Below are 21,901 nucleotides of genomic sequence, written 5' to 3'. Positions count from 1 at the left end.
TCCTTTGAAAAAGAGGAGATTACGACACACGTGTATGGTAAAAGCAGTTCTATTGATGACCATCCCTGCAGGAGCAATTAGTGATCATCATTGATGGCAGATGTTGTAGAATAAAATGAGTCCGTATTCATTTCATTGAGGTGGTACACATTCTACTAATTTCACTTTCTCTTCTCAAAGGGCTGTGGCACCCTGTTTGTTTTGGCACTGTATTACCATTTCCTTGATTCTCATTGGCTGAGAACGTGTTTTTTTTTTGCCTTTTTACCCCAGAATTCACAAAGTTACCGAAAATATATTATTTTTCTCTTTTCGAAATGATATCAGCCAGACACAAAAGTAATTTAACCTCGGTAGTTTGTTGAAGTAGATAAGTCAACACACTTTGTCAAAGTAGTGCATCAACGGAGTATAAAGATACCACGTAGTAAAACCTGTGAAGGTAATTCAAATCCACAGATCCTGCACTGCAACTTCTTAGTCCATTGAGTCTCCACTATCATCTTACCTCTATTCCCGTCCCGCGGATAACAGCATTTTTTTTATTTTTCATATGCTAACTGTGGATCCACTTTACCTTTTTTTTTTTCCTTTCTCCGTTTCCAGTAATACTTTTTGAAGCCTAAGTGCCAATTTTGTGTAATTTTGATTTTACATTTCCCGATAACTGCTGATGGATGTTCTTTTGGCTCTACCAGGTGCAAAAAAATAAAATGGAACTCCGTAACCCCTTACCATTGAGCGGATACTTGATGTATGATATTGAACACGTACAAAACACAGTAGTACTCCCATACAATACAACGGAAAAGTTGTAAGCTGCAACGTCTCCAAGCTTTTGATTGGAATGAGGTGATGAGAAATAACGATGTCAAATTGAATGATAAATCAATGGGAAACAATTGTGAGAGATTTTAGTAAGCCAAATACCCGATCACCCTCAGAATTCACTCGCTAGATATTGATTCAGAAGACTTTACGGTTTGTCATTGTTGAATGTTTCTTCTTGTTTATTTGCAAAGAATTGCTGTCGACTGGTTTTTCTTGCTAATTTGCAAAAAAATGCCAATTATTTGGTTCTTTTTGCTAATTTACATGAAAATACTATTGATTTGCACACTTTTACTCTGGCAATGCTTCTCTTATCATAGATTACAATTTCAATAAACCCAATGTTATTTGATTTAGCTTCGGCTGACACTGGTGCTATGACATTTTAGAAATGAACATTTTTGTGTCAAGAGACCAAAAAAGACTTTTAACAGATCGTATTACTAAGTCAAAATAGAAGATGGCTAACTTTTTTGTGGCTCTAAAACCGGAACGGTATTTACCTTTTAGCTCAAACGCATGGAACATCCGTCACCTATAATAGAAGTCTAGATTATCAAGATTTCGTTCTGGCCACATAACTGTTCAACCATGAGAACCATGGTGCTTATGGTGAAATTACAATACATTCGACTAAAGACTAGAATAGAATTGAATTTCTAAGAAGTGAACGAGCATACGTACTGTGAGTAATCTCGAGTTTGTTAAGAGTCTCTACCTACGTGGTTGACGGAGTGGCAACATCTCATTAGTGACACGACAACGACTTTACCTTCGTCGGCGTAAATTTAATGAAAGCAAGAAAGAGAAAATTTTTCGATCGCAACAAAATAGGCCTCTTGGCCATACCATTCTGGAACATTTCACAAGCTTTAGTAGCAAACCCTTCGTTCCAACAACTATGAGTAGTGGATGAATCCAATAGTGGGTTTTTTTTTTTCTACTAAAACAATTTCGAGTTTATATGATCAGTGAAGCCCTTCATAACAACAAGATTGCTGGTCACAATTTTTTTTGGATGAACCTTTGGTCGATTGACTTTGCAACTGCTGGTAAGATATTTCTATCAATGACTGTCGAGTTCATGTTTGATGAAAATGGACCAAGGGTGTACGCATGATTCCTCCTTCCTTTCTAAAGAGAATGAATCAAAGTCTTTGACGAGTTAGTTGAAACTCATTGCTAATGTCCACCTATTTGATCAAATGTGCTTTCTATAGATATTATGTCTTTTAGATTATTCACGTATTGATTGATTGTAATCGGAACCTTGTCCATCTATTTTGGGACCAGTAAAAAAGTTAAACGTTGTGTTTAATGTCTGTTTTACCAACTTTGAGTCTTGGATTCTTCTTGATGGAGCTTTTTAGACTCGTTTTCATCCAAAAAAGTATAAAGGATTTGATGTGAAATGATTGAGAAAAAGACTGATTGACAAATCAAGAGATATACCGAACCCCAAGTAGATTGAGTTCATTCCAGTCGATGGGGGTTTCTATCATGGTAGGTTTTTGTCAACGACCGGAATTTGCAGTAGTTCTGATTGGGCCAATATCCTTGTGGGGTGATATGTCCCATACTATGTAGTGGTTTGGGGATTTTGCGTGGCAACAAGTTGAAAATGTGAACAGCGGTGCAACAGACAACAAAGCATGGCGTTATTCTTTTAAATGTCGGTTTTTGTTAGTGTAATAATTTGTTTGACTGTGTATATTGTAATTTGTGATTTCCATAGGAACTTACTCTGTCTTTACGTTTGTATGGAGGTAAAGCATTGGCGGGCGTTAGTTACAAATTCTACATTAGCGATGAGAGTCAATTTTCTTTCTTTACATCAAACATATAGCATTCACGAGGATAGTGAGAATTAGGTGACTCGAAATCTTATCAATTGCGAATGTCCTAGATACAATTGTCAATGTTCGTAAATATTAATTCATTTCTGTAGTAGAGAATAAGCTCATTTCACTGCGTTTCATGGGTTTTAATTTCTCTGAACGGCGTTCGCATTTGGCTCTTTTCAGTCTTTAGTCGTCCACGCAGTGAATTTTTTCATGATGCTCAACTACGTATTAAAGCCCGTAAAGGTTAAATCTTCACGGTCTTTATGAACCAACATCTATTCAACACCAAATCTATTTTTAGAATTTCTCTAACAATTGTTTAGTGCCAAGACATTTACGTGGGCATTCTTTTCGAGATTTTCTAGAAAGTTGATGGCAAGATAGGTATGGCGGTTAAACTAAGTTGCGTAAAGGACAATTTGTGCTTCGATGTGGTTGACTTTGATTACAGAACAGCAAAGAGAGGAATTAGCTCAAGGCTACTATTTCGACTGTGAGAAGTATATGGACATTGTGGATGTGGCAAGTGCCAATATTTGGGTTGAGTTAAAAAGTGTAGGGGGTTGTCGGAACATTGCAAATCTTTTATTTATGATCTACGTTGGTAGCCCTGATTTGCTGTTTAGCGAGGGTTGCATTTCAAAGCACAGATTTGTTTACGACCGCCGCGCAGTTCCAAATGGAGATAACAAAACAAAGGTTTGAAAGAATGTACCACTTGGTTTCATCAAGTACCACATTGCAAGTTGTTGTCTCATTTAGATCTACTCAAGAAGAAGGCACGATTTGATTTTGTTTGGTATAAACAAAAAGGATAACTCCAGTACCTAACTTTTGCGGCGCATCTCACGCAAAAACAAAAGGAAATAAAAAAAAAAAAATTATGAACAGAGACTCTCATAACCAGCAAGGATATACATTTTGTGTAAAGATTAGCTTCACAACAAAGGAACGGAAGAAGGAAGAGATAAACAAACATTCCTCTATTTTTTCTTGTCGTGTGATCTTTAAACTCTTTTAGTAATCCTTATTTAATTTAGTTATACCGAGACGAGGGGACTACAGATGCAGGGCTGTTTCCTGCTGTCTTAGCACACTCCAACTTCAAGAAAATTTGGCGTTTAAACATCCAGTTGTAGTAGCTTGCGAAAACACATGTTTTGTACTTGAATCGTAAGTTCATCCAAATTTCGATACAAGTAGGGCTATAAGGCGTCATCTGTGCATCTACAGTGATAAATTGTGAGCCGATTCTCAAAACAATGAAATAGCAGGTCTGAATATCTCGTATTTAAACACAATTTCAAGAGTACTAGAAGAGTGTGAGTTTAGGACAAGGCTTTTATTTTTATTTTGCACTATGTTACACGGGATGTTTTTCCCAATTGTGTGGCTTAAAAGCGCTGGCGTTTATTCTTCCGGTGAGGGGAATCCAAATTCATTACAACCAGTAAGTACGCACCTTAGTTGATGAGGTCACGATGCTCACAACACACGCGAATGATCCCTATGTTTTCATTAATACACATAGCGTGTATATCATTATTGTTTGGTTGTTTATATTTAATACTATACTTTCTAAAATTAACCATAATTTTCTGATATTTTTGTGTCGTGTCCTTTTTTCTTAATTTTTATTGTCACACGACTTTTAAGTTACTACTTTCGTTCTTTGTGTAACAATGTAATGAAAGTTCTATTTCTATGTTTTGAGAGATTCCATAAAAGAGTCATTGTATACAGCTTTAAACTATAGCTTAAAGTAGTTGCCGGTCCGCTTCACTATACCTTGAGCATTGGTATCGTGCTGTGTTGTTGTATCGAGGCGTCTTCCATCTCAACGTTGTAATTATCATTACATGTTTTTCGTCATATTTTCTTGTTCGTTCCTATTTACTCTCTACATGCAAAGTAACTCCTTTTCTATTGAATGATCCTCTTACATAATCCTTTGTGCATTTTGTGTTCGTCAATGCAGTAGAATAACAATAAATAATATTTACCAGTATGCAGTAGTTGAAGAATTTTTTATCTTCATTATAACAGTACCACTGTTCAAAACAGTAAACATCCTCCAAGGAAGAAAAACACACGTAGGTTTTCCACAAACGTATCGCACTTCCCAACACAGGGATCACGCATTGTTGTCTAGATCTCTTTCATTTGAAAAACCGTAATTTTCTTTCGAAAAAAAAGAAACGTTTTTCCTAAAAAAAGGGGAGTATTTTTTTTTTCTAATTCTAGTTTGAAGATTGCATTAACACCGAAAGACAATAAGGAACAGCCCAACAAAGGAAGGGGGATTGCATTGACAATATTCATATATAAACGTTCAAAGCCACTTCGTTTTTTTTTCCCCTTCATTTTTGAAAAGAGATTGGGTTAACAGATTCCACATTTTGCTAGTAACTTTAGCTACATTAATATTTTTTTTTCAAATCTTGCATAAACCTACCTTTTTTAAACTTTGACTAAGCGATACAGATTTTCACAGATTGTCATCGCAAGTATCAAAAGTCAATTTGATTCAAGGTTCATCAACCCAGCCACCAGGGTCAGTATACTATGATTCCCATATCCCAACTACTTCAAAAGCTAACCTTGAGAAAGTCGAGAGGAATTCTACTCGTTTTCGGGTTGATACTAATACATGTTCTTGTCGTATCTTACGTACAATTAACACCGATCAAACAATACATATCAAATACCGTCAATGTATCCAAGCTTCGAAAACTATTAGTCGGGCAAGATAGTTATAAAGATCTTGCGTTATTTGATGATCAAGTGATTGATCTTATATATAGTCAAGAAAAACTTTTGAAATTACAAACAAGCGATGGCACTTTTGACTCCGAGACTCAGCAGAAACTCGACGTTGCTGAGCAAGTGTTGAAGGAAACCACATTCACCAATGACAAGTCATTTGAAGTTGTCAAGATCCCCTCTAGGGACCAAGTACCTCAATTTCAAAAATACGATCCACGATTCACATTTGGATTGTTATTAAAATACATCAATAGCGAACTAAGTAATCAAGAGAAGAAACAAGACTTGACCATACCGTTTTTCCACTGGGCAGACTATACTGATATGTCAGTAATGGAAGAGTACTTGTTTATGCCCGAGAAACAAACTTGCAAATACTTTGATGCTACGATAGACACAGCAACAAATGAGCAGCAAAAGATTTTCGAAACTAAGGATTATTGTGTTGAAGATGACGAGATTGATAGGATTTTACAAGATGAAGAAGCACAAAAGAGATACACTACATACACCATTGAATCATTCAAGAGAATAAAGCAAGAACGAGAGGTATTACCAACATTAACCACTAATTTTCATATATACAATATTTCTGGAAGAAATAAACGTGCATTGAGACCAATCATTGCACGTTCATATCTTTATGACTTTATGCCCTTACCATTGTCATTGACATTTTTGTTGCCAGGCGATAAGTCGATTCAATACAATGTCAATCAAAATGAGCGTAAGAAGTTGAGAGATTCAGACTTGTTACAAGAGGGGGAAGTAAACATAAAAGGTGAAATTACATCATTTGCTGACAGAGTACCAAAACGTATCAACGGTTTACCATATGAGAAACATCTCACACACGATCACTTTGTCGACAAGACAGCACAAAATATGTTGACGTTGGAATCACAAAAAGAACCACTCAACCAAACAGACCAACATTATCTCAAGTCACTTCGCACATCATTGAACACCAAAGATGCACCGAAGTATTTCCATGAGGCAAATATCTTGAAAAGCGAACCCAATTTTGGACTTGGAGGTCATTATGACTGGAGGTTCGTTAATGGAATCATTAATGATACACCACAACAAGAAGTTGCAATCAATGGATTACTCAAGGCGTTTCTCAGATTGACAAATCAATACGATATCAATACCTGGATAGCTCATGGATCGTTGTTGTCCTGGTACTGGAATGGTTTACAATTTCCATGGGATCCTGATATCGATGTACAAATGCCCATCCAAGATTTACATAAATTGACCCAATTGTTTAACCAATCAGTAATTATTGATTTTGGTAATGATTTAGACAGTGAGATGAGATTCGGTCGATACTATATCGACTCATCTACATTTATATCCCATAGATCAAGAGGTCAAGGATTGAACAATATCGATGCTCGTTTCATTGATTTGGATACTGGACTTTACGTTGATATAACGGCTTTGGCATTGAGTACAGAACCAGCACCTGATAGGTACAACAAGTTGTTGGCCGGCACGGAATATGATCGTAACAGACACAATTCACCTGTTAGCCAAAAGGATCGAAATGCATTTTTGCAAATTTACAATTGTCGAAACAAGCATTTTTCCCAGTTTTCGGAACTTAGTCCACTTCGATTAAGTTCAATCCAGGGTGATTATGGATACATCCCACCGGGATTTGAATCGATGCTTCTTACTGAATATAAAGAAAAGGGAATTGCCAGCACAGTGTATAAAGACCGGGTTTACTTGCCCAAGCTACGTCTTTGGGAGTACGACAAACTCATTACTGATTTCGTGACTCAAGGCGATAGCAATAATGGTGATAGTGCTAAGATGCAAGAAGTTAAAGAAGGTGATGTCAAAATCAAGACTTTTAATCTAACCAATGAAGAATATGTCGATTACTTGTACCGAAATGCATCCATGATGCGCGAATTTATTGCTACTCATGAAGTTACATCTTTACACAATTTGGAGATACAAACGATATTGGATAAATCATCAACCAAGGATCTATTTGTTGATCATGAAACCGAGGTGTTGAAACAGGATGCACTTCGAGCCAATTTACAATTGGATTACTTTGTATATCAACTGAGAAACACTGAAGGGTTCGATTTTGATATAGAGATGCAGAGATTACGCGCAAAGATCAAAGATCTTGAGGATGCTTGGAAGGAGAAACAACAGGGATAAGACGGAATAGTTTTTCAAATTGGTAAGGAGAAAAGAAGAGGGAGGACGAAATGTACATTATCCATGGGTTAAGTTTTAAACCAGTCTCATATAAATAAGAACTTGAGCATCATCTGAAACGAGATTTTAATAGTTAGTAATCTATAATTTTAGAAGATAATCATTCCTTTTGGTCTCTCTTGTGTCGCTTTCTTTTGCTTGCAAGTGTATTAACGAAAAACACACAAAAAAAACAGAAACCAAAATTAAAGGGTCCTTTTACGACATGCTCACTGTCAAAAAAATTTTACTTCAAGGCGCCACAGTGCATTTGTGGAGGGTACACATTTCTTCACATACACATCTCGTAGGCGAGGACACTACTTTAGTCGGATTTAATGTAGAACGTAGCCATCTTCATGTAGATGCAAGGCATAATTGGGCCAAACCCTTGGATCATCTAGATTTTAGAAAACCCCAAGCTGCTGAATAGTCCGCATAAATAGTTGCAAAAGCAAAAAGGCAAACTTTCAGCAACTCAAGTGAGTTGTTCTCACGAATGGGCCAATATCACCATCAAGAGGGTCCATATGTGCGCATGCATTACAATCAACTAGTTCCCACAGCTCTTGGCGAATTTTTTTGTTGCATGTGCATATGGTACGACTTTTTTTTTCATTTTTTATGTGAAACCAAAAATAGATACACTCTGATGCAGCACCCACTGCAAACAAGGGCTTCACTCTGCTTGTTCTTTTCGAAATGTCACAACATGTCTTTTACCGGACACGTGAGGGACCTCGTAAGTGAGTTGTACTATACTCTGGGTAGAGGTCATAATGGCGGAGCCGTCAAGAGGCATAAACTTCGCATGTGGCGATAAAGAGTTCCTTGTCTTACAGGAAACGAAATATTGAGGTAGATCAACTGTTTCGGTCATCTGTTCGTATTGAACGAGACAAATCATCGCCAAATTGGGTGTTTTTTGAAGGGATTGGGAAACCCGCGCAAAATCTCCCCCTTCTGTTTTGTACTAGGTCTGTAAAATGTACTGACTGGTTTGTTTTTCTCGAAACATTCCAGCCCAGAGATATGAAACACTCATCTTTTTAAAGTAGGTTGTGAAAGAGCTAGTCGTTTTTGAATAAAGGCGGTCTGTGCCCTTTCCATGTAGATCTCGAATTTTTAAGTTTTGTGGAAGCATCTACCCATCTGTCGTACTATAAAAACAACTCAATTTCCACTAATTACAACAACAATTGAATTGCCGGCGACTGAACACAACATGACACAGTCTACTCCCATGCACTTTCTCAGTCTGGGTTTCCGTCGAGCATCGATGCGACGTTCAAGAGGCATTGTCCTAGCTTTCTTTATTGTTGCACTTGTCTTCTTTCTTGGGCTCCAACATCCACCATTCAAACAATACCTTGCCAAAAATGCCCCTATTTCCCACCTCAGACAATTATTCATGATGTATGAGAGCCCTAAACAACTTGCTGAGTTTGATAAAAAAATATTGCAAACTTTCGAATTTTACAAGAGCAAAATTGGCCAAGGAGGGGTGATAGAAGCAAGTGATGAAAAGAAGCTTGAATTTACCCAAAAGGTATTGGTTGAGACTCGTTTTACAAATGATGATTCTTTTAGTGTAATTAATGTTCCACCAAAGGAAGACATACCAGTTTTTCAGAAATATGATCCCCGGTTTACATTTGGATTGTTGTTGAAATATATCAATGATAAGAGTAATGAGAAAGAACTAATTCAACCGGAAACTTTCAACATTCCAGTTTTCCATTGGGCAGACTATGTTGATATGACGCCATTGGAGGATTACATATTCACAACAGAAAAGAAAACCTGTCAGCACTTTGACGTAAGGACTGGTGATTCTCGTAAGAATATGGGTGAGAATTTACTTGACCCTGATGATTATTGCATTGATGATGGTGATGCCATGGAAAGTGTGTTGCAAAATCCATTAAAACAAATGAAGTACCCTAGTCATATATTTGAGTCAATGAAACAAGTGCAAAAGGAGTCAGCACAAAATCCAGCGTTAAGTACGGGGTTCCATATCCATAGATGGACTGGAAGAGGCAAAACAGCACTAAGACCAGTCATTGCACGATCTTATCTTTATGATTTCATGCCAGTTCCGTTAACAATTACATTTTTGTTACCTGAGGACAAGTTTATTCAATTCAATGTTAAACAGGGACAACGACAAAAGTTACGGGACTCAGACTTGTTATTTGAAGGGCCGATCAATATTAAAGACGAGATTTCAAGATTTGCTAACAAGGTATCCACTTCGAGAAAAGTGTTACCTTTTGAGTCTCATCTTCAACATGATGATTTTATTGACAAGAGCGCTGGTGTTGTGCGTAAATTGGGAGCTGAAGCCAACCCCTTGAATCAAACTGACCAAAATTACCTTGCTGGGCTCAGGTACTCTCTAAGAGAAGAAAACCCACCAAAACATTTCCGTGAGGCCAACATCATTAAGGAAGAACCCAATTTTGGATTTGGAAGCAATTACGATTGGCGCTTCTTCACCGGTATAATCAACAAAACACCACAGCTGCAACTGGCCAATGGTCGTTTGCTAAAAGCATTTCTCAAATTGACAAATCGGTATGGAATTAAGTCTTGGGTATCTCATGGTTCACTTTTAGGCTGGTACTGGAATGGGTTGAGGTTACCTTGGGAACCTGATGTAAGTATACAATTGCCCATTCGAGATTTCCATCGGTTGACACGATTATTCAATCAGAGTATTGTTGTTGATTTTGGTAATGATTTGGATAAAGAGACTAGATTTGGACGCTACTTTCTAGATTCAGCATCATTACTTTCACAGCGAACGAAGGGCAACACGAACAATATCATTGATGCTAGATTTATCGATATAGATACCGGAGTCAAGATTGATATTACTGCATTGGCAGTGAGTGATACTCTTGCACCATCAAGATATTATGAGCAATCGGCTGTTGGACATGATACATTGAAATCAATGACACCTTTGAATAGGAATAACATGTTGCAATTGTACAATTGTCGCAAAGAACAATTTATTGCCATGAATCAATTGGATCCACTCAGATTAAGTATGGTACAGGGAGAGTACGGCTACATCCCGTATGGATTTGACCTGATTATGCAGAACGAGTACAACACCAAAGGTAAAGTAAGCACCTTCACCAACAACTATGTTTATTTGCCCAAATTGCGAATGTGGACGAGTGCCCTAGTCATTGTCGATTTCTTGAGAACAAATCATCTTGATGAAAGTAGATTGGACATATATCAAGAAGGTGGTGCCGATATGATTAGTATTGATCTAAATGATAAGGAATACATTGAATTTTTGTATTACGCAGAAAATGTATTACGAGATTTCCTAAATACTCGTGAAGTTACATCGTTGCATGATGTGGAGTTACAAAGATTGTTAAAGGGAAGGTCAACTAAGGGTTTGTTTGTTAAAAATGGTTTTGCATTATTAGGGTTGGCATCAATCATGAATCCCGAAACGAGTAGAGCTCCATTATACATGGACTATTTTGTCAATGAAACAAGGTATTATGATGGGTATTATAGTTTTGAGGATCAATTACTCAGATTGAAGCATATGACTAGGGAACATGAGTTGAATTGGCAAGCAAAGGAGGAAGAGGAGAAGGAAATGGAAGAGGAGAAGAAAAAAGCAGCAGCCGCTGAAGAAGAGAGGAAAAAGGAAGCGGCTGCTGAGGAAAAGAAGAAGAAAGCGGCTGCTGAGGAAGAGAGGAAAAAGGCAGCCGCTGCTGAGGAAGAGAGGAAGAAAGCGGCTGCTGAGGAAGAGAGGAAAAAGGCAGCTGCTGCCCAAAAAGCACGTGCGGAGGACATCAAGAAGGAAGCTGAAGAGATGAAAGAAATTGAACAGGGTAATAATAAAGTTGACGAAACAAAGAAGTTGGCAGATGAAGAGATGAAAAAAGCTGAAGAGAAGTTGAGCAAACCTTAATCAGAAGCTTAATCCATTGGTGGGGCAACAAAATCAGGGAATGGCTTGCAGAAGGTTAGGCAATTCGTGTGTGTCAAGTGTATATTGATAGAATAGAACATAGCGTGAGGAAAATACTACAAAGCGACTAAATAGTTAACTTGGTAAGTTTGTGTTAGAACGTGACTTAATCTCGGTGTCTGGACTACACATCATAGGCTGGCCACAAAACCTTATTATCAATATTCTAAGTACCTAAGTACACTTGAAAACTGTGGTGGTTGATAACACAAGTATTTAACCTTTTGCGAAGGTGAAAATCACTGTAGCGTATTCAACCTTCAGGAGTGATGTTTCTTAAACGTGGCTGAATAAAGACTGCGATGTATTGAACCGGACTCGAGCATGAGCAAGATATAAATCGCAAAACAAGGCTTTGTCTTATTTTTGACTACATGGAATGTACTTAATGACAAAGGGGTAATACACTGTATAAAAGCTTCAACATACACTTTTTGTCTGTCTTGTGTATGCTTATACATATAAGTAATTCTGTCTTGTAGAAATGTATTCAGTATCATAAGATCACACGACTTGGAAAGAAAAATTGGTTTTAAAATTCCCCTCTTCCTCCTTCTCGCATATTGATATTACACAAAATTAGAAACGCACTATGAGCACAAAGGATAAACACAAGAAATCGATGATGGTGATGGTGATGATGTCATTGATATGACGAGGCAGTGATAGTCAAGTGGTACGTAGCTTGCTACTTTGTCGTCCTAATGAGGAGTATCCTGGCTGAAAAACGGTTTCAGATTTAATGAAGAAATAAACATAGTGGTGCATTTTCCACCAATCTTCGTTCTTTATTCTACAAACAAGGCTTAAAATCGAAAATTACAATACAAGTAGAGATTAGGAAGAATATACCACACAGACACAAATACAGACACACCAGTTATTCCTCCGCTTTGGCTATAAGTATGACTGACTTTCCAACTCCAGCTCACTTTCTTTTCCCTCTTCTGCTCTGTAATAACCTTAGAGCCATCCATATTAATTAAACTTTTGGTTCCTTAAAATAGATATCAGAGTAAAAAAGAACAACAACACAAAATCGGAAAAAAAAAATACACTTTTCACAACAATCACACGACCATTCAAATACAGAAGAATTTCATTGCTTTTGCAAAAGCCAAGCTAGAGAACAAAATATTCACAAACCATATTCTTTTTTTTTTTTTCGGGTATCGATAAAACCGATATTCGATTTTGTATATAAAAACAAGCACTACTATCACAAGTTATTCTTTGTCTTCATCTTACTATCACGTTCAAAACTCAGAATCTTTTGCTATCTAGTATTTTATTTTTCCTACAGCCATGTCTAAGCTTGGCCCGATATTCCGCCGAATTGCTATGAGGCGATCAAGAGCAGTACTACTACTATTCATCATCTTTGTCACTCATATACTTGTTGCTTCCCATATACACGATACACCAATCAAACAATATCTCGCTGAAACAGTACCTATCCCTCATTTAAAGCAGCTTCTATTGACAGCTGAAAAGGAACAAAATGCTACTGATTTTGATAGTTTGGTGGTTGAGTATATGCAAAAACAACTGCTGTTGACCGGAACAAGTCTATCTTCTTCTATGGAAGGGGCTGTAGATGAAAATACACAACACCGTATCGATGTCACAAAGCAAGTTATGGATGGAACAACATACACAACCAATGATCAATTTTATGTTATAAACATCCCACCAAAGGAGCAACTCCCCGCATTTCAAAACTATGACCCTAGGTATACATTTGGGTTATTGTTAAAGCATATAAATACCAATTTGAATAACTTTGATCAGCAACAGCAACCACATTTAACAATTCCTGTCTTCCACTGGTCCGATTATGTCGACATGTCAGCAATGGAGGAGTTCCTTTTCAATCCAGAAAAACAACCATGTCAATACTTTGATTCCAGTTCTCGAAACCCCAAAAAGAATGAACGAGAAGGGTTGTTGAAACCAGAAACTTATTGCGTTAATGATGATGATATTGATGCAATTTTAAAAGATTCACAAGCACAAGAGAAGTATAATGCTGATACAATAGCAGCATTTCAAAGAATACAACGTGAACGTGACAACTCGCCATTTTTAACCACCGGGTTTCACATATATAGTGTTACTGGGAGAAACAAGAAATCAGCACGACCAATACTATCACGATCTTACTTGTATGATTTTATGCAAGTGCCATTGACTTTAACATTTTTGTTGCCCGGTGAAAAATCAATTCAAATTGATGTCAATCAAGCACAAGAAGAACGCATCACATTGAAAGACTCAAGCGTATTTCAGGATGGAGAAATCAACGTTAAAAATGAAATTGTGTCATTGTCAAACAAGTTGCCTAAAAGGGGAGATCAAGAACTATCTATGGAAAAGCATCTTACACATGATCAGTTTATTGATCATAGTGCGGAAAGAGTATCGTTCTTGGAATCACAAACACCACAACTCAATCAAACTGACAAGAATTATCTCCAAGCATTAAAAACCTCACTACAGGAACAAGATCCAACAAAATATTTCCATGAGGCATACATTGTTCGAAGAGAAGCCAACTACGCATCAGGTAGCCACTATGATTGGAGATTTATGAATGGGATAGTCAATGGCACACCCAGACAAGGCATTTCAATCAATGGGCTTCTCAAGGCATTTCTCAGATTGACAAACCAATACAATCTAAACACTTGGATAGCTCATGGGTCTTTATTGTCATGGTATTGGAACGGTTTACAATTCCCCTGGGATGCTGATGTGGATGTTCAAATGCCCATCGATGATTTACATCGTTTAACCCGATTGTTTAATCAAACAATTGTTGTTGATTTTGGTACTAATTTGCAACGAGAAACAAGGTTTGGCAGATATTTCCTTGATTCATCAACATTTATATCTCATCGATCAAGAGGTAATGGAAGAAATAATATCGATGCTAGATTTATTGACTTGGACACCGGGTTGTATATTGATATCACTGGATTGGCAGTTTCTGATATGCCAACTCCAGGAAGGTACAATTTCTTGTTAACAAAAACCAAATATGCATCTTTCCACAAGAATGATGTTAAATCAATCCATCCAATAGAGAAGAACAATTATTTGCAAATTTACAATTGTCGTAATGCCCATTTCGCCAAATTACAAGAGATAAGCCCCTTGAGATTGAACCTGGTTCAGGGTGAAATTGGATACATTCCCTATGATTTTGAAACCATGTTGCATGTCGAATATCGAGCCAAGGGGACATCAAGTACACTTTTCGCTGATCATGTATATTTGCCCAAATTGCGCATCTGGGTCCCCAAGATTGTTGTATTGAAATATGTAACCAATGGTGGATTAAATAATGGAGAAGGTCGTTTACAAAGAATTAGTGAAGGTGATACCGATATGATTATTGTTACATTGTCAGATGGTGAATATATTGACTTTTTATATGACAATGAGCCAGTATTGCGCAATTTTATCGCTACGCATGAGATAACTTTAGTTCATACTATAGAGTTGCGTAAACTTGTGAAGAGCAAAACATCACTCAAGATGTTTTTGAAGGAGAATGCCGGGAAATATGGATTTGGTAGGGACTCAGATGCAGAAGCCAATAATGGTGGTGGTGGTGGTCTTGCTGTTCTTCTTGATGCTAGTCCTAGTGGAATTGACAAAAGACGTGCTAGTTTGCAATTGGATTACTTTGTTGATAAAGTGAGAAACACCGATGGTGGATATGATTACAATGCTGAGTTGATGAAGTTGAATGATAGAATCAAGCTATATTCTGCAGCTTTGAAGAATCGAAGGGAACCTGGTGTGATTGATAAGTTGAAGAATGAGTTTTTGAGTTCAAAGAAGGAAGAGAAGGTGAATAAGAGAGTGAATGATAAGGAGAGTAAGAAGAATAAGAAGAGTAAGAAGAAGAAGAAGCAGAGAAAACTTATGGATTAATGGTTAGAGTATTTAAAGGTTATATTATAGATCTAGAAAAGATAAAAACTTGGAAAGTTTTATAGAATAAGGTTACTATGGATTGTCTTTTCCTCTCGCGTAGAAGTAATATTGCTTTATGATTGTGTTTTGCCATCTTCTATTGGTTCCCTTTTTTTTTCGCAGCCATGTACATCATTGTGTTGTACCAAATAAGAAAAAAAAAATAAGGTGATTATTTTCTGTTCCTAATTACACGACCTTCCACACCCAATGAAAACAATACAAAAAGAATTACAACAACCCACGAGAAAAATTTACATCTCTCAGCAGGACTTCAACAACTAAACAAGTTTGATTCAATTGCTTTTATCCAACAAAAACAACAACAATGTCAAGACAACTTACACTCCGTAGATTAGCCCACCACTACGCTCCATCCAAATTCCTCAACGAAGCAGCCTACAAATCCAACAAGAAATTAGGCGACCAATTTATCCAACAATACGAAACCAAAGTCCACCACTCGGAGAAAATCACTGGAACATGGAAGAAATTGACCTATTTGGTGGCATTACCCGCCATCTTGTTGACGGCTATCCCTGTTGGTAAAGTTGAATTGGAACATGCTCATCATCGTGAACATGCTAGACATTTGAGTGATGACGAGTGGCCTCAACAATATGATTATCAAAATATTAGAAATAAGCCATTCTTTTGGGGTGATGGAGACAAGACCTTGTTTTGGAATTCCGATATCAACAGACATGTTCAAAAGGATTAATTGAGTGGGGAGAGAGAGAGAGATAATGAAAGAGACTGCTAGTATTGATTTAGCCGTATTATGATATTAATTTGATACTCATATTTTGAAGAGGTGTTCCCTTTTTATTTAACGTATTATATATTCGTTTTGAAAAGAAATAAGAATTGAAGTTTTGAAACATATGACCAACTCTGTAGAGCCTCCAATTGGTTGGTCTTCTGTATGGTCCTGTATTTTGTTTCGACTCTCATTACAAAATTACAGTTTGTCAAGTAAAAAACACAGATACGCACATATTTATCTATAGAGTTGAAAAGATGTATAAATTGTTGGTTGCTGCAATCGCCACTGAATTTTCCCTAGGATGCCATGATAGATGCAAGATATTCTTTTTGAAATCAATATCATCATAATCACGACCAAGATTGGATACTCCACCACTCATCATTCTCCTTCTTGATGAATGATGACCAGTCTTCTTGGATTTGAACGCTGATTTGTCTGCTTGTAATATGATTTCATCCTGGTCATCTTCATCTTCCAATTGCGAAATGGGGGAGTTTTTGTTATTAGGTGGGGAATCCAATTGATCAAATTCATCGTCATTATCGTCATCATCATTGTTATCGTCGTCATCATCATCGTCGTTGTCGTTATCGTCGTCGTCATTATTATTTGCCACTCCGTTTCCTTCTCCCTTACTTCTTTTTCTCCCCTTTGACGATGACGACGATGACGTTTTAAATGTCTTGCTATCCTCACCTGAAGTAACATTGGGATATATCATGAATTTGTTATTGTATGAGCCAGTCATTACAGATCTACTATCACCACTAAATTGAACTTCAAACTTGTCAAAAACTGAATCATTTTCATAAGTATCACATAATCGATCTCTCAAATGTTCATGAACATTGATAGTCTTGACTGGCTTACTCTCCATTGCCAAATCCCAAATCTTTACAGTCATGTAATCCCTTGAGGCAATGTATCTCCCATTGGCACTGAATTCAACATCAGATATAGAACTAGTAATTTCAGTAAAGAAATTATGTGATGACGGATCGGAATATTCTTCAAAAATCTTGGCATGTGTATCACATAATGAATTCGATCTCATATCCGACAACTTAATCGTGCCCTTTGAAGAACTGTACATGAATAAATTACATTGTGATGGATGGAATTTCGCACTGGTAATGACTTCAGTCAATTCTTCCATGTTTGTGGGCTTAATATCAACAATATTAAAAGATTGATCAGCTATACCCAAATTCCACAAGTTTATTCTTAAATCATCAGCACTTATAAATGTCTCTTGATCGGAATTGACCGATATTGAATTAATGTGATATGCATGAGCATTGGAATAAATCTTTTTCGGTTGTGCAGATATCAACTTGTCGTGTAGTTCCAATTGAGGCAATTTCAATGATGAAATGCCATTGATGTTGGCGGCACCACCATTACCACCACCTTCATGAACAAAATGATTCGGTCCATTAAGATTATTAGCCGAAACCAATTTAATTTGTCTTTCTTGAATCTTCCAAAGTTTTATAGTCTTGTCATTTGTCGACAAGAGATATAATGCATCAGTACCGCTTTTCAACCATTTGATTTTATTTATCGTTTCTTCAATCTCCAACGATTTCAAATAATCAAATTCAGCGTCATGACTTTGAAATTCGGTAAAAAACTTGTATTCACAACCTTGTCTCTTTTTGCTGCTACTATTACGGCTTCTTTCAAATAGTACCACCCTACCGCCCTTATCACCAGTAGCTAGGAAATCTCCAGTACTATCAAATTCAACCGTGGATATGATGTCTGCTTCAGTGATGTTTTCTATATCACCCTTATCTCCAAAGCATTGAGAGAATTTCCATGTTTCCTCTTGCGTCATGATGAAATTGTACTAGTTTTGCTCTTTTTTGATGATGCTGATTAGAAGGAATGGATGATCAAAAAAAAAAAAATGCGCTATATATTTGGTACGCACAACACAAAGGTAATTGATGACGGTAAGCAGTGATTTACTTATGGTAGTTCAATGCTGATGTGAGTGTGGATGTAGATGCGAATTTGTGTGTGTGTCCTGGTTGTATGATGATGTATATAGGTATGATTGTAATGGTTGTTCCAATTCAAAATCGTCGCAATGTTCTATAATATTGGAGACTGTGTGTCGTCCAACAAAAAAATCTTTTTTTTTTGTCTTTCTGTCTCTGTCGCTCTCCCTTGTTCACACACTTTAAAGTATCATAAAATAACAATTTACGACATTGTATTATGGTGGTGTGTGTGATTTACTTTTAGCAAAACTCAATACCTCTCTCATTTGTAAGAACCCCCACATTGGAGCAGCTTCTACTATGTGCTGATCTCTCTACGGTCGATTCGACTGCTCTTTATGTGTTGTCATTTGTTGTGGACTGCGTACAAGTACACTTTATGATATTGTAGTGACTCAATCTCAGGGTAATTACCGCCATGATCTAGTCCAACAACACTAAAGGTTCAAACCACTTAAAAGTATTAAGATTGTTCTTTGTGATACAGAAGCTCGTTATATTTATTAGTGATATTGACATCTTGTTTAAGATTCTGTGCAAGTTTGGTATAATTCTTTTAGAGTGCAGTACAATTGAACAAATTTTGCACCAATTTTGCAGCAAAATATTCATATGAAGTACCTTCTTCGAAATAAAATAAACACTACCACACTATATATACATCTACATCAAGACCTCCTTCAATTAACTAATAAGTTGAACTTGTGTATAACATTATACAAATGATTTATTACAAACACTGCAATTGTACATAAAAGAAGAAAACTACAAACTTAGTTAGCCTTCTTAGCAGCATCTTGTGGTGAAACTTTTCTGTCAGAAGAAAATCTCTTTCTTTGTGGTGGAGTTCTGATTCTTCTATCAGTTCTTGATCTAACTCTGACAATTCTAGCATGAATAGCACATGAAACACAATAGTGCAACTTGTTGTACAATTTTGGAATGGCATATTCTTGATAGACGGAAGCTTCAGACAAATCTCTAACAGCAGCAGCTTCAACCATGTTTCTGATTGTTACTCTCTTGATGGCTTTGTCTTTTGGTACACATCTAGCACAGTTCAAACATCTGACTGGCTTAACGTGACCTCTACCTTTCTTGTTTCTACCGTTGGAAGCTCTCTTTTTTGGCATGTTAGCTAAAAAATGGAAACTGTTAGTATTATGATCATCAATGTGAGATGAATGCAAAGGACTGACTTGGACACATCAATGGTGTTATATGTATCATATCATGAATTTCCTGTAAGGCCTGGGTCCAGGATATAGATAGGTGCTTAACTCGAAGATATGAGAAAGGGGAAGAATTAAATATATTGAACTCTTTTGGCCTAGTTGATTGATCCCTTTAGTTTGTCTAACTTATATATATTAAACAAGATGATTAACCACTCAAATGTAATTCTTGCCATTCTATTTTGGCACTTCTTCGTGAGTCGATTTGATACTGTCCATTGCCGTTCTCTCTCTCCTAAGACTAGCCTCTTATCATTGCATTCATTTATAAGTAATTCTATGGTCAAAACATACTTCTTTGGTTTGTTGTATCAACACAAGAGGAGAGAAAGGATTTCAAATTGAAAATTGTACTGAAAAATTTTATTAGCGATAGTGTGCGAGTATTTGGTAGGTATGGGCAATAGTACACTACTATTGAAAAGAATCACCTTGTACTTCATTTGTGTAACATTATTGTATACTGCATTAAGCAATAAAACCCCCATACTGTTGCGTGGATGTAACTGGTAGCGGAGACAAAATATGATTACGGGTTGTAGCCCTAATGCACCAGACTTACGGCTTTGTCTTATTTTAATCCTTGCAACGCATAAGGATCCCTGCACACTACACTTTCTCTGAAGTTTCATGAGCTATTGCACTATGGTGTTGTGCGACAGATAGACGACCCAACGGAGGTACCAATAAACATGATTGTAAGCTCTGGTAGTACTTTCTCTCACAAAGGATTGTGTTCCTAATGAGAACAGTAGTTACTATGAAACTTCAATCGACTAAATGTACAATGCCTCTTCCATCAAGGCACTTAACAATAACAAACTACACTCTGCCCTCGGTATAGTTTACATCTAAGCTCTGTTCTATTCCTTCTCTCTCTATATATGTTAGTGTCATATAAGTGCGTTCGATGTCGCATAAAAAAAGTGACACATTCGTATTAAAATACAACCAATTAAAAGCCAACCAATTGCAAATGCGACACACAACCAAACCAACAAGAACAGAAAAAAATAATGAGGTGATTTCGCGGTAAGTAAAAGTATATATCAACAACTACCCAATTATATAACTAAAAACCTACATATACCAATTTCAAGAGTTTCATCCATCTTTATTTTTCTTTTTGGTATCCATCCACTATTCATCTCAGGGAAACTAATAAAAGTATGTGGCATAAAATTCGTATTTGGAAGTGTGCAATTGGTGAACAAAAAAGATTGACCGTATTCATCGAGATGGCCAAATAAAGGGAAAGGAGAGACCCAACAATGGGCTATTCAAAAACACATCGTTAGCACCCAATAAGAAGGAATGTCTTTTACGCCCTAGAATGACATCGATTGAACCATCCATTGTAAACCCAATCTACGCCGATTGCGCCTCAACATCCACCAATTGTTATACTAACTCCCTTATCTAGCACAAACCATGCTTTCTCGTTCATTAAGAATTGTTAGTCAAAGAAGACTTTTATCCACCACCAGAATCTTGGCCAACAAGGCTCCACAAACCACCACTGAAGTCAAGACTGCCCAAGACTTGGCTGAAGTTACTGGTCCAGCATCATTGATTGGTCCTGGTGCCAAGCCAGGTACTATCCCTACCGATTGGGATCAATCTACTGGTTTACAGAGATTGGAACTCTTGGGTAAGAGAGAAGGTGTTGATGTTTTCGATATGGAAATGCCAATCACCGAGGGTAAAGGTACCATGGATGATCCATTTTTGGTCCCAACTTATATTGGTTACAGATATGTTGGATGTAAAGGTACTGCTGAACTTGACCACAAGCCATACTGGATGAAGGTTGAAGAGGGAAAGCCATCTAGATGTTGGCACTGTGGAACTGTTTTAAAGACCAAGTATTTGGGTGAACCGGGTATGGCTCATTAAAGCAGTGACGAAAGACAGAAAGGAGAGCAAAAACAGACATGTTATGCAGTTGAGAGTAAGTGAATGGTTGTATATTTAAGAGATATCGATTGAGATCAATTTGCATATTGTTAAATGTGGTGTGCAATTGTTGAACTTTGCTTATATATTCGATATATATATATACTTGATGAAAAATAAAGTTTAAGTTATTCGTAACAATGTGGAACTGTAAAAAAATTCGTAAATGTGGTTCCTATGGGCAGGACATGCTTGTCAAAGTGTTGGCGTGGTTCTTACAGCCACAGCCGGAACAGGGAGATGGGACCTTGGCAATCGACGCTTATGTT

General features: G+C 37.0%; 7 protein-coding genes across 7 annotated transcripts; 5 read left to right on the top strand and 2 right to left on the bottom strand. All coding sequences in view use genetic code 12, as the record gives it.

Moving 5' to 3' along the window:
* Positions 1-5,240: 5,240 nt before the first annotated feature.
* Positions 5,241-7,628, top strand: CPAR2_207770 (uncharacterized protein; the record flags this gene model as incomplete). The annotated part of the gene is made up of 1 exon (XM_036809692.1): positions 5,241-7,628. One exon carries the CDS (start codon positions 5,241-5,243, stop codon positions 7,626-7,628), a length of 2,388 nt encoding a protein of 795 aa, XP_036666303.1.
* A 1,318-nt stretch (positions 7,629-8,946) lies between these two features.
* On the top strand, positions 8,947-11,619 carry CPAR2_207760 (uncharacterized protein; the record flags this gene model as incomplete). The annotated part of the gene is made up of 1 exon (XM_036809691.1): positions 8,947-11,619. One exon carries the CDS (start codon positions 8,947-8,949, stop codon positions 11,617-11,619), a length of 2,673 nt encoding a protein of 890 aa, XP_036666302.1.
* A 1,401-nt stretch (positions 11,620-13,020) lies between these two features.
* Positions 13,021-15,621, top strand: CPAR2_207750 (uncharacterized protein; the record flags this gene model as incomplete). Its single annotated transcript, XM_036809689.1, has 1 exon — positions 13,021-15,621. One exon carries the CDS (start codon positions 13,021-13,023, stop codon positions 15,619-15,621), a length of 2,601 nt encoding a protein of 866 aa, XP_036666301.1.
* A 370-nt stretch (positions 15,622-15,991) lies between these two features.
* Positions 15,992-16,384, top strand: COX13 (cytochrome c oxidase subunit VIa; the record flags this gene model as incomplete). The annotated part of the gene is made up of 1 exon (XM_036809688.1): positions 15,992-16,384. The coding sequence occupies one exon, from the start codon at positions 15,992-15,994 to the stop codon at positions 16,382-16,384; it is 393 nt and encodes a 130-aa protein (XP_036666300.1).
* Positions 16,385-16,667: 283 nt separating this feature from the next.
* Positions 16,668-18,272, bottom strand: CDC55 (protein phosphatase 2A regulatory subunit; the record flags this gene model as incomplete). Its single annotated transcript, XM_036809687.1, has 1 exon — positions 16,668-18,272. The coding sequence occupies one exon, from the start codon at positions 18,270-18,272 to the stop codon at positions 16,668-16,670; it is 1,605 nt and encodes a 534-aa protein (XP_036666299.1).
* A 942-nt stretch (positions 18,273-19,214) lies between these two features.
* RPS26A (40S ribosomal protein eS26) lies at positions 19,215-19,574 on the bottom strand (the record flags this gene model as incomplete). Its single annotated transcript, XM_036809686.1, has 1 exon — positions 19,215-19,574. One exon carries the CDS (start codon positions 19,572-19,574, stop codon positions 19,215-19,217), a length of 360 nt encoding a protein of 119 aa, XP_036666298.1.
* A 1,533-nt stretch (positions 19,575-21,107) lies between these two features.
* Positions 21,108-21,572, top strand: COX4 (cytochrome c oxidase subunit IV; the record flags this gene model as incomplete). The annotated part of the gene is made up of 1 exon (XM_036809685.1): positions 21,108-21,572. One exon carries the CDS (start codon positions 21,108-21,110, stop codon positions 21,570-21,572), a length of 465 nt encoding a protein of 154 aa, XP_036666297.1.
* Between the last annotated feature and the right edge of the window lie 329 nt (positions 21,573-21,901).

This window comes from Candida parapsilosis, contig 005809 (assembly GCF_000182765.1).
Source record: "Candida parapsilosis strain CDC317 annotated contig 005809".
NCBI classification, from domain to species: domain Eukaryota; kingdom Fungi; phylum Ascomycota; class Pichiomycetes; order Serinales; family Debaryomycetaceae; genus Lodderomyces; species Lodderomyces parapsilosis.
This window is presented reverse-complemented; position numbering and strand designations above follow the sequence as displayed.